At 45.5% G+C, this 12,294-nt stretch overlaps 1 protein-coding gene across 6 annotated transcripts in view; it reads left to right on the top strand.

Moving 5' to 3' along the window:
• TTLL8 (tubulin tyrosine ligase like 8) overlaps window positions 1-12,294 on the top strand; it is a 60,930-nt gene that overhangs the window by 10,563 nt on the left and 38,073 nt on the right. For 5 of the 6 annotated variants that reach the window (XM_032769390.2, XM_032769391.2, XM_032769392.2 and 2 more), the window contains 2 exons: window positions 6,661-6,728; window positions 8,145-8,273. The exons of the other annotated variant lie outside the window; for it this stretch is intronic. In XM_032769390.2, the coding sequence (XP_032625281.1) occupies window positions 6,661-6,728; window positions 8,145-8,273 (197 nt within the window). The remainder of the gene's footprint in view (window positions 1-6,660; window positions 6,729-8,144; window positions 8,274-12,294) is intronic. 6 annotated transcript variants of the gene reach the window in all.

Raw genomic sequence — 12,294 nt, 5'->3', positions numbered from 1 at the left:
AGACAAACCCAAGAAAGAAACCAACAGGACTCCACTGGCCATCACATACAGCCCCCAGCTAAAACCCTCCCAACGCATCATCAGGGATCTACAACCTATCCTGGACAATGGGCCTCATCCTCCCTGATTGAACTAACCTCGTTATCTCTAGCGTGCTTGCTAGCATATATATACCTGCCCTGGAATTTCCACTACCTGCGTCTGACGAAGGGTATTCACCCACGAAAGCTCACGCTCCAAAACGTACTGTTAGTCTATAAGGTGCCACAGGATTCTCTGCTGCTTTTACAGATCCAGACTAACACGGCTACCCCTCTGATACTTGACACTCTAGTCAGTGTACCTTTTAATTAACCCCCTCATTTTTGCATACTTCCCCTTTCTGAAATTAAATACCACAGTGTTGGACTGCTGAGGTGTTCTTCCCACCACAGGGATGTTAAATGTTGTTATATTATGGTCACTATTTCCAAGCGATCCTGTTATAGTTACCTCTTGGACCGATCCTGCGCTCCACTCAGGACTAAATCAAGAGTTGTCTCTCCCCTTTTGGGTTCCTGTACCAGCTGCTCCAAGAAGCCGTCATTTAAAGTATCAAGAAATTTTGTCTGTGCATTTTGTCCTGAGGTGACATGTACACAATCAATATGGAGATAATTGAAACTTCCCACTATTACTGAATTCTTTATTTTGATAGCCTCTCTAATCTCCGTTAGGATTTTATTGTCACTATCACTGTCCTGGTCAGGTGGTCGATAATAGATCCCTTGATGAAGGGTGCTTCTTCAACTCCTTGGTACATTATGTTAATCATTTTTAGGCTTTTGGTAAGCCTGAAGTGTTGGCAGGCTTTTGGAAAAACTGTCTGTGAGGTTCTGGAGATGGACTTCTGTGTGGATTGTCATTGCTGTGTCATTAGCAAAGAAGAGGTGTTGGATGAGGGCCTCCTGAGTCTTGGTTTTAGATCTAAGTCTTGCAAGATAGAACGGCTTTCCATCAGATCTTGTTTGCAAGTAGATTCCCTCAGTTGAGGAACCAAAAACTTGTTTTAGTAGCAAGGAGAAGAAGATCCCAAACAGAGTTGGGGCAAGTACACAACCTTGCTTGACTCGACTATGAATCTGGAAAGCCTTGGAGACTGAGCTCTCATATTGAACTGTCCCATAAATGTTTTCATGGATGAACTGAATCATGCTTAAGAGTTTGGGGTGGGGGGGGACACACATCCAGTCTTTTCTAGAAGTGCAAATAATCCACCTCTAATGACAAGGTCAAAAGCCTTGTAAGCTCAATGAAGGCTGTGTAAAGGAGCTTTTTTTGTTCTCTGTATTTCTCTTGTAGGTTTCTCAGAAAAAGGTTATGTTGATAGTAGACCTTGCAGTCCTGTTCTGAAGCCGCACTGTGGTTCAGGATAGATTATGTCTGCAAGGGTCTGAAGTCTGTTCAGGATGACTCAGGCTGTCTTCCTTGAAATTGGACCCAAAGCTTTTTTGAGCCCATGATACATGTTTCTGATGTTGCCAGCAGAGAGGAACGGTGGCTGGCAGGGTTGCCAGTGGAGAGGAACTGTGGCTGGTGAGGCAGCCAGCCAGAGCAAGTTCTCACATGGTCGAGCAAGCAAGGTACCTTCTTCCCTGCGTGGGAGGTGATCTCACACAGATGCACCTCTGAACCCTGGGTCCTCACTGACCAAAGACAACAACTGTGAGCGGGGTATGGTGAGGGAGCAGAGAAGATCACAGTAAAGGAACTTTTCTTTGTAGAACTCAAGAGCATGAGGCAGAAGGCACTGCCCCGCGCACTCTGGGGTGGGTGTTCTGCTCACTGTTTTATGATTATGAATCCTGCTTGTGCCATTTTCCCTAATTAATGTCAGGTGACTTTCCTCCTTTCATTAAAAGTTTCTTTTCTACACGCAGACTCTGTGCTTGTGAGTGGGAAAGTATTGCCTCTCAGAAGCCCAGGGATGGTGTGTAATTTTCCCAGTTTATTGGGTGGGGGCTCAAGCTGGTTCTGTGTTGTATTGTTGAAAAGGTATTGAACCCAGCCCTGATTGTGCTGGCTCCACCTGGCAGAAAGATTACATAAGGTTGGTATGCCTTGTGAGGATAAGATCCAGTTGATGCCAGTGGCCAAGGGATGTTTCCAAGATACTTTGTGTTGTGGCTTTGTCTGGAAGAATGAGTATGGTACACAAAGGTCATAGTAGGAACACAATTCTAGCAGTCTCTGACCATTTCCATTTATCTTACCAGTTACGTGTTGACCTAGACAGTTGGTCCATTTTCATGATCAGCTCCCCACTTTGCGCTGAAGTCCCCTAGCAGGAAAACATATTCATGTTTTGGAATCCTGCCGATGGTGCTGTTTAGCTGGTCAGAGTTGGTCCTTAATGTCAGAAGACCAGGAGAATGTTGGGACATACACACCTACAGGGTTGACTGGGTCCTCAGATGTGAACAAGCATGGTGCCAAAATTCTTTCTGATGCATTTGTAGGTGGCTCAATCATCCATAGAAGTGAGTTCTTGTTGGCAAATCCCACCCCATGCCCTTGCATTTCTTCAGCATTTTCCTGTGCCAGAAAAATGTGTAGTCTTTTTCCCTGAGAGATCCGCTTGATGGTAGCCGTGCTTCTTGGCGGGATGTGATATCCACATTAAGTCGTTTCAGCTCGTCATTGATCACAGCACTTTTACACATCCATAGTTAATTTGCTGAAGGTCCTCAGATAATCCAGTTGTTATGATGCAAATGTTCTAGCACCCTATCTTTAACGATGTTTTCTTTCTTTTACTTGATTTTCCTGGTGTATTGGTTACAATCCACTTGCCAAGTTATAAAATTCTAAGCTCTAAGCACCCATTGAAACAGGCAGCCAGTGGCAGGACAACATCCTATCGTCTGGGGGCTGCCAAGTTTTATGGCAAGTGGTTGTTATCCAGTGAGATACGATGATCCCTTCCATCATCGGAGACACCCCTGGTGCTCAATTCTACACCAATCAAGTAAGAGCTTAGAACCGGTGACTACTGTCTCCCGTGTTATGTTGACACTCGAGGTGAAGCTGGAGTACTTCTCCGAGGTGAAAACCTGGGCAGATGATATGGAGGCCCTGAGTTGCCCATGCATCAGGACCCCACTCTCGGCATCACTGGTAAAATCCAGAGGAGCAGAAGAACCAATACATCTGGTACCCGATCAGCTGCAGGAGTTGCTGGAAAGATACTAAAATATTATTACCTGACACCTTAGGGGCTCCATTCCTGATTTTCTGTCTGAATTTGCTCTCATAGCTTTACATTCTCCCGAATTCACCCACAAGGCAGTGGGGCTTTTTTGTCAGGGGTGGTTTCTTAGCTTTATGCCCTCCCGGACTACCTACAAGGCAGTGGGTTTGATGAGCTGCAGGGAGTACCATCTACTCTCATTACAGTACCAGGCTTAGCCTGACCTGACGTCTCGTTAATCATATTGTATGACTCATCCCTTTTTCTGGTACAAGTAGTTTATACATCTGTAGCACCTTTCATCCAACAAACATAAAGCTATTTATAAATAATAATGCACTAAGCCTCAACACTGCTGGAGGCAGGTCAGCATAATTATTTCCATTATACAATTGGGGAAACTGGGTCACATAACAGTTAAGTGACTTCACAAGGTGATAGGAGCATAGAAATGATCAGACTAGATCAGGCCAGTGGTCCATTTAGCAAGGTAAGCTGTCTGTAACAGTTTTCATATCAGCTGCTTCAGAGGTAGGAGTAAAATACTTTATAATGGACAATTAGGCTATAATATATCTATGGGGAGAAGTTCATATATAAACCCAAGCAGTTAGTAATGATAAATAGTAACATTGCAAGTCAGTGATAGAGTCAGGAATAGAATCCAGGAATCTGTCTTTTGCTCTGGCCAACAGACAGTGCATTCTCTACATTAATATCTCTAGTCCAATCTCAAACAACCAATGAAAAGGCATGATTCCTGGCACAGAATATTATAAGTAGTACCAGTAACAACAGGAATAATTAAGACTGCCCTTCACTTCCTATTATAAGGCCCTATTTTCAGTTTGTAACTTTTCTAAACTTTAATTGTTTGGGCTGAAATTTTCCATGCCAGGTGTTCAAGCTTCTTTGCCTCAGGCTGCATTTTGTGGGGAGAGTTTCAGCTAAAATGATTCGGCCATTTCTGAGAACAAGGTTAGGAAAAAAAAATAGTTTTGCCCATCTTAAAAACATTCTGGTGACTTTTTCTTTGAGAAGATCTAGCTCTAGCATCCCTATGATTTGGAACAGAGACTTGAATTTTGGGAGGGTGGTGGCCTTTGTATCAGGGATGTGCCTTGTGCTGTCCCTATGAAAATCTGCCCATATATGGCCAAGTTCTGACCCTTTGAAAAACTGAAGTTCTGACATGCTCAGGAGAGACTTCTTAGAGATGATGGGGAGACTGCGAGTAGCTGGTCAAGGAGACTGGGACCTGGGGGGAACAGTGGTGGGAGTAGGGTAGACAAATCCAGTAGGGAGCTGACATGCAGGGAGAGAATTGGAACTGGCTGGGCAAACAAGCTTGAACAAGGAGGCCCAGGGAGCAGGAGACTGAAATTGGCACTGGGAGCCAGTGGGTTCTGCAGTGAATGAGACTGTTGTCTATAGGCAGGGGTGGCTCTAGGTATTTTGCTGCCCCAAACACGGCAGGCAGGCTGCCTTCGGCGGCTTGCCTGCGGGAGGTCCCTGGTCCCGTGGGTTCGGCGGCTTGCCTGTGGGAGGTCCCCGGTCCCGCGGATTCAGTGGCTTGCCTGCGGGAGGTCCCTGGTCAGTCAGATTCGGTGGCTTGCCTGCGGGAGGTCCCCGGTCCCTTGGATTTGGTGGCTTGCCTGCAGGAGGTCTGCCGAAGCCGTGGGACCAGCGGACCCTCTGCAGGCATGCCGCCGAAGGCAATCTGCCTGCCATCCTCGCAGCGACTGGCAGAGCACCCCCTGTGGCTTGCCGCCCCAAGCACGCACTTGGTGTGCTGGTGCCTGGAACCGCTCCTGTCTGTAGGGCTCCTACCTCATTTTTTTGCAGAAATTGGAAGCTGTCTAATGAATGAGGCAGGAAACTGCAGGAAGAAATAGGATGGTCTCATGGTAAAGGCCATTTGAGGATGAACTGGAGAACTGGATTCTATTCTTGCCTCAACCACAGAGTTCCCTTGTGATACTGAGCAAGTCACTTACACCCAACTTTTCACAGATGGTCACTGATTGTGTGTTCCTCATTTCTGAGTGCCCAACTTGATACACTGGTGTCTAACTTGCAGAAGTGCTGAGCACTTGGCTGTAGCTGAAGTGAGTGGGAGTGGTGCTATATAATGCTAAATACTCTGAAAAATCAAGTCTCAGGGTCTGAAATTGGACATCCAAAGTTAGTGGATACTTGTGACTTTAATTTCTCTGTGCCTCAGTTCCCTACTGATAAATTAGAATAAATGGTCAGGCTTGTGAAGGCCTTATACTCAACTCGATGGCATTTTTGTGTTTGTCTGAGATGTGATAATTTGTGAACGCCACTTCCAATCCCAAAGTTGCAGGGAGTGTTCCAGGCATCAGTGGACAGAAACCTATTGAATTTGAGGAAAGTTAGAAAATGGAAGGAGGGAAAATGGGGGATACCTGGAACCCCTGCTATCTGGTTAGCACAACCACAGCTTCAAGCAGCTCTGCGGTTGTCTGGAGATCAAACAACTGGTTGATGTCTCCCATTAAAGCCTTCCAGTGTATTTGGGGTGGGGCGGGGGTGGGGGGACAACCCTGGTATGGGTGGAGGGAGCAATGGGGAGCACTCAGAACCCATGTTAGGGAGGAGATTGCAGGGAGAGTCAGGGAGTCCCTGACGTAGAGGGAGATAGAAGGGTGGCACACAGGGAGTTTGTGGGGTGGAATAGAGGAATGCAAGAGCCCCAGCATGTGTAATAAATTCTACCCACAAAAGCTACAAAGTGTGCAAGTGCAATCCTCTAGTAATACCCCCTCATCTCACAGGACTATTGTGAAAATAAAGTAATGTTTGTGAAGCAGTCAGATGCTATAGCGATGAGCACTGTAGAAAAGCCCACAAGGAAAGTGATAATTCTGTCTTCAGAGCAGGATTTGAGTAACATGCAGTACAGAAAGGATGGAGTCACTTAACAGTGAGGATAAAACAAAATATTGAATAGCTGCTCAGGTGGTGAGCACCATCTATGCTGGTCCTCTGGAAAAAATAGTATGTTACCATGTAATTACAGACTGCGTCATAATGCATATGCACAATGGGCAGAATTAGGGTTGCACGGGCAGCCTTAATGCTGGCCTTTCCTAAATTTTAGTGTTTGATTTTTTAACCTTAATGTTCTTTTTACATGATTTTGTGTGTGTAATATTCATATTAAAGAAGAAAAAATAATTTATGAGTGCTAATGTTCTCAGCCTACAGATCGTGGGAGATAAAATAAACGTAGAACATCTTTTATAGGACACATAGCTCCTCTCTCAAAATCTGTTTGTGACTGGGGGCTCCCTTTCCTACGTCTAGCCCTCTGTAGATGTGACTCCTTAGTGCTCAAAACTTCTGTGGGCTTTAAAAAAATTTATTTATCTATGTTGTATTATTGTTACATGATTTTTTTAAAGGCAAAAGAAATGTCTTGTGTGAAGAAGTTTCTGGCCTTGACAGTTCAGATGACATTCATGATGTAATGGTAGGATTACATATGAACTTATTGTTTTTCTTTAAATATGTTTTAAAAAATATGTGTAGGATAAGTTTTGATTTTTTTGTCTCATTTAATTCACTTCCTTTTACTGTCCAGCCATAGCGGGCCAAATTCTGCCTGGATTCAATGGAGTTACACAAGGTGAAAATTTGCCTGCTGGATAGCGGAAGGAAATGCTAGCTAAAGTGCATTTACAGTGGGAAGAATTTGGCCCAGTATCAGCATGGGATGTATTTTGTGGTCCAGCAGACTGGTATGCAGTGCCCATCAGATGTATATGCAGCCTCCACTGAAATAATTTATACTGTATTGTACTGTACATCAAATTAACTATGCACTGGCCAGTCTGTTACAGATGCTCCCTGACTAAGGCAAGCATTCCGTTCTGGAATGCCTTGCGTAACTCGAATTTTGCGTAAGTTGGAAACGTATACCCAACAATTACACAACCCCTGCCCCCTTATTTCTAGCTTATGGAACTTTTTCCGTAAGTACGGATTTTTGTAAGCGGGGGGGTATCTGTAATTGATAACAAAATCTGTGGTCTTGCCATTCAAGGAAGTTGCTTAACTGATTTATTAGTTAATCATTTAACTTGTATTTACACACCATGCACACCAGCAACTTATTGCATGTACTTAATCCTATAGCATACCAAGCGAAGCCACTGGCAGTCGTTCCTTTGACTGAAGTTGGAGATGGCCCCATGGGGCTTATGAAAGAATCTTATACTTGTCAGGGTATTATTTGCCATCTAGCTTAGTCACTTGTCACTCACTGAAACTGTACAACCAACATTTCATTAAGTTTATCCTAATCCAGAAGAGAGCACATATATGATGGGTTACATAGCCATTACTACCTACTCATACCAAAGCTTTACCAAGTTATTTTGGCCATCTATTATGTTGCACTTTCACTAATCATATAGTTCTGGAAGACAAGGATGACTGTCTCTACAGCAGATCACACATGTCTCTGTGTGAATGGATGCTCAAGATATTAGTGACGCGACCCCATGAACAAATGACCAGACTAGAAAATCACCCATGAGCCAGTCAGTCACCCAATTAAAAAAATGGGGCTTGAGCAGATGACACAAGGGCCTCCAAAGCAACTGTAATTTTGACTATTTTCTTTGAGACTGAGAGTTTCTCAAAAATATATACATATGTCCTGGAGCCTTAGGATTCCATTTGTCCTGCAGGCAGAAGAGAGTATGTGCATATGCACATCAACAAGCCCTCATTTGTTATTCAGAGGAATTCACTTTGGAAATGCTTTAAGGAGCAGATAGAATTAAAAGGCTCTATGACTATACATGTTCTCCCAACTAAATTATCACAGCTATGCCAATGCATACATCTGTAGAATCATAATGCAGGTTCTTTTTTGTGCCAGTCTAGGTTGGTAAGAAATGAAGAGACATCCTTTTTTTGGACTATAAAAAAGGATGCAATTAATTATCATAACTTACATTGTGATCAGATGCTGAATCATTATGCAAAAACTGGCTCCTTTACAACTAAAGTAAGTAGATAGTTAAAATCATTTGGCCTTTGGTCTTATTCCCAAAGTGCACGTGGGGAACTTTATTGGTATTAGGTTTCATGAATAGATTATGCAAGGTGAAGGGTTAGTGAGTATTAGTGGGGTTTTTAAATTTATTTTCCTATAAATGTGACCAACAGTAACTGATTATAAGAAGTCAAAGCTAAAGGCTTTACATATATGGGACCAAATTCATCCCAAGTTATTCAGCAGGATGAATTTACTTTTCTATTGATATGTAACCACAGGGGCATGGTGGATTTTTTGAAATTCTAAAAGAACAATATCCACATTCTCAGCTCTAAATGTGTGAGGCCCCAGCCCTGCAATCAGTTTCACATGTGCAGACCCTTACACCCTTGTGAAGCCCTGTTGATTTCATTGGTGTTCTATGTAGCATACAAGACTCTGTCTTTGTGGATCCTATTGCAGAGCCCAAGTGACCTGTATGGTTTGTATGTTTGCTAAGTACATTGTATGATAGTGGGTGTTTCAATTGCAGATTGATTTCTGTAGGTGGTGGTGGGGAAGGGTTAGGGGAAAGCTAGTTATTAGCTACAATTTATTATTTGTTTTTGTGATCCTGTGTCAAAGGCACCTAGGGCTTTTAAGATAGACATGGTACCATTTTGTTATATTAATATTTTTAGCATCTAAATATATTGTTGTGCTATAATTAATGTAATTCTCAAATCTGTTTAAATTAATGAATGAAACCCCAATTCTTTTTCTAGTTCTTCCTCATGGTCATTCCATGCTAGGTGTGTGCACGCCACATGCACAGTTGCTGAAGATTTTTCCCTTGGTGGTATCCATTGGGCTGGCTCTAGTGCCCTCTGGTGTTACACATATATGCACTGGTATAAGGGGTGCCGCTGGCCCTGTGCCCTTTCAGTTCCTTCTGTGACAGTTACTGGAATTACTCTTCTTGCTATAGCAAGGCTTCTTTCCCGGTGGTTTGGACTTTCTCTGTTCATATTTTGTATAGTTATTGTAGTTAGTATATATAGTTCTTAGTTAGAGTCAGTGTGGTGTTAGTAGTTGTCTCTGTTGTTGAGGGACTTTTTGCCCCAGGGCCCAGGCATGCCCTAGCCCCTGGGCTTCAAGCTGTGTGCCCCGTGAGGCAAGCCGATGCCAGCGAGAGACCTGCACTCTAGCTATCTAATGTATCTGGGCATGTCTGACATTAAAGAGAAATGCCAGATCTTCAGAGACTTCAGACCTCACACGAGAAAGGATAGGGACATTCAGCTGAAGGCCATTCTTATGGAGGACGCCCTGAGACCAGCCTCAGAGTTCAGCCACTCTAAATCGGTGCCAAGCACCTTGACATCCATGCGGAGTGCTTCCCTGGCACCGTGTTCTTCCCAGCACCACTCTCCATTCTCGGTGCCGATGAAGAGGCATAAAAAGCAATGCATCGAAGGAGCGTTCTCTGGTACAGAAGAAGGACAAGCAGGGAGTGCCTAGCGTAATGAGATCCATATCTGGCAACTCATCCTCCCCTGAGCCTCTGATTGCACTCCTGACTCTGCCTAGAGAGCTGAGTGTGATACAGGAACCATCACTGACTCCCCACAGCAGCCATGGGGTCAGGTGTCTGCTGGCCCCTTTGAACCCCGGAGGCCTTCCAGGTGGCAAAAAACCTGCTGTCCCTCCTGATCCCACTGATCCCTCAAGTCCCTTCGTCAGCCAACGTGACTGGAAACAGAAGGGAACAAGGTGCGCTGAGCTCCTCCATGGCACCAACCACTGTAGCGCCGTCCTGGGGCAAGCCCTCCATGGTCCCGATGCAGTGGTCCCCAGCCCACCACTGGTCCCCAGTTCCCCAGTATCACAGAAGCAGATACTGCACTGCCATGGTCTTGAAAGGAAGAATCTTCTTCAGAGTCAGTAAAGGAATCCTTTGCTCCACCCAAAACCTAATGGTACCCAGACTACACACCAGACTATGATACTGGCCCTTCTTCCAGTGCGTGGCCACCAGGCCACTGGCCGATGTGGGGCAGTAATGGTGTCCCTGGGGGTTTCCCCCATCACCTGCTCCCCCCGCCCCCCTTACCATTGCTCATACTCAGTAGTGTCAGAAAGGCGAACTACTGTCTCTTCCCATCCAGCACTGGACCCTTACTCTGGTATGGACCCCAGTGCTAATGTCCAGGAATTGGCCCCAAAGGACATGGTGGAAGAAGAGGAGGAGGAGGGAGCCCCACTTCTGTCTCAGGCCTTCTCCTCGTCATCCCCGGACAAGGCGGTCATAGGCCCTAGTAACCTGGTCCCTCAGGATGACTTCAGGGCCCACCAAGAGCGTCTGAAAAGGGTAGCTGTGAACTTGGGTTTGGAAGTTGAGGAGTTTAAGGAGTCAGCACACAGCCTAATCAACATCCTGGCTGCAGCTCTTCCTTTCAGAGTGGCCTTGCCTGTTAACAAAGTGGTGATGGGTCTTGTCAGGACACTGTAGCAGACTCCTTCTTCTCTGTCCCCGCACATCAAAAAGAGCAGAGAAGAAATACTATGTTCCAGCCAGTGGGCTTGAGTACTTTTATTCGCACCCCTATTGTGGGGTCTCTGGTAGTGTTAGTGGCGAATGTGCGGGACAGAGATGGACAGTTCAGTGCTTCCCCCCGAAATAAAGAGGCCAAGAGACAGGACTTGTTTAGACGTAAGGTTTATTCGATGGGCAGTCTCTAGTTACGTATCTCCAACTAGCAGGTCCTGCTGGGGAGGTATCATTTTAATCTATGGAACTCACTGACCAAATTTAAGAATTCCCTACCGCAATAGTCAAGGCAGGAGTTCATGGCCATCTTAGAGAAGGGCAAGACTATGGGCAGGACCTCCCTCCAGACAGCTCTGGATGCAGCCGACTCAGCAGCCAGGACTATGGCATCAGCAGTCACCATGAGGTGCTGTTCGTGGCTCCATTCCTCTGGCTTCCATCATGAAATTCAGCAGTCCATCCAGGACCCCCTGCCTTTCTGGGCACCTTCCTGTTCTTGGAACAGATGGACTCGAAGCTTCAAGAACTCAAGGGCCACTCTTTGCTCCTTGGGCCTTTACACAGTTCCAGCTTCCAGGAAGTACTTTAGGCCTCAGCAACCCCCCGCCAGGTTTGTGGAACCTTCCATTCAGGAGCCCTATAAAAGAAAAGAGAAGGGTTTTAAGCAATGCCAACCCTTCCCTCCTACCTCAGCCTCCCAGTTGGGCTCTCATAGATATCTTGAAACAGCCAGGCAGGCTTTTGAAGGTATGTCTAAGGGCGATATACCAGTCTCGATACCAGATCCATCCTCCCTTTGTTTTTGGACCATCTGTTGCCCTTCTGCCCAGGATGGTTATATATAACATCAGACCAACTGAGTACAGTAATAATTGATTACACTCTCCAATTTTCATCCACCCCTTCCTCCAACCCTCCACCCTCATCTCTCTTCAGGGACCCTTCTCACAAGCAGCTTCTTGTCCAGGAGATGCAAGCCCTCCTACATGTGGGGCCATAGAGGAAGTTCCTCGAGACGTGAGAGGGAAGAGGTTTTACTCACAATATTTCTTAATCCTGAAGGCCAAGAGCAGTCTACGGCCCATCCTGGACCTGTATCATCTCATCAAATATCTCAAGAAACTGAGGTTCCATCTGCCCTCCCTGGCCTCCATCATTCCCTCCCGGGATCCAGGAGACTGGTATGCCGCCCTCGATGTAAAGAATGCTTATTTCCACATCTCTGTCTTCCATGGGAACAGAAGATTTCTCAGATTTATAGTGGGTCTACTACCAATTCACCGCTCTTCCCTGCATCCTGTTGGCAGCCTCACAGGTCTTAACGAAGTGCATGGTGGTGGTAGCAGCCTTCCTCAGGCATCAAAGCATACAAGTCTACCCATAACTCGATGACTGGCTGATCAAAGGTCAGTTGCAGGCTTAGGTGCAGCATAGCATCAGTACAGTCTGGGCCACCTTCTGGGTGCTGGCTCTGTTGATAAACAAGCAGAAGTCAACCCT

This window comes from Chelonoidis abingdonii, chromosome 1 (assembly GCF_003597395.2).
Source record: "Chelonoidis abingdonii isolate Lonesome George chromosome 1, CheloAbing_2.0, whole genome shotgun sequence".
Taxonomy (NCBI): Eukaryota; Metazoa; Chordata; order Testudines; family Testudinidae; genus Chelonoidis; species Chelonoidis abingdonii.
The sequence above is the reverse complement of the archived record's forward strand: the minus strand, read 5'-3'. Positions and strand labels throughout refer to the sequence as shown.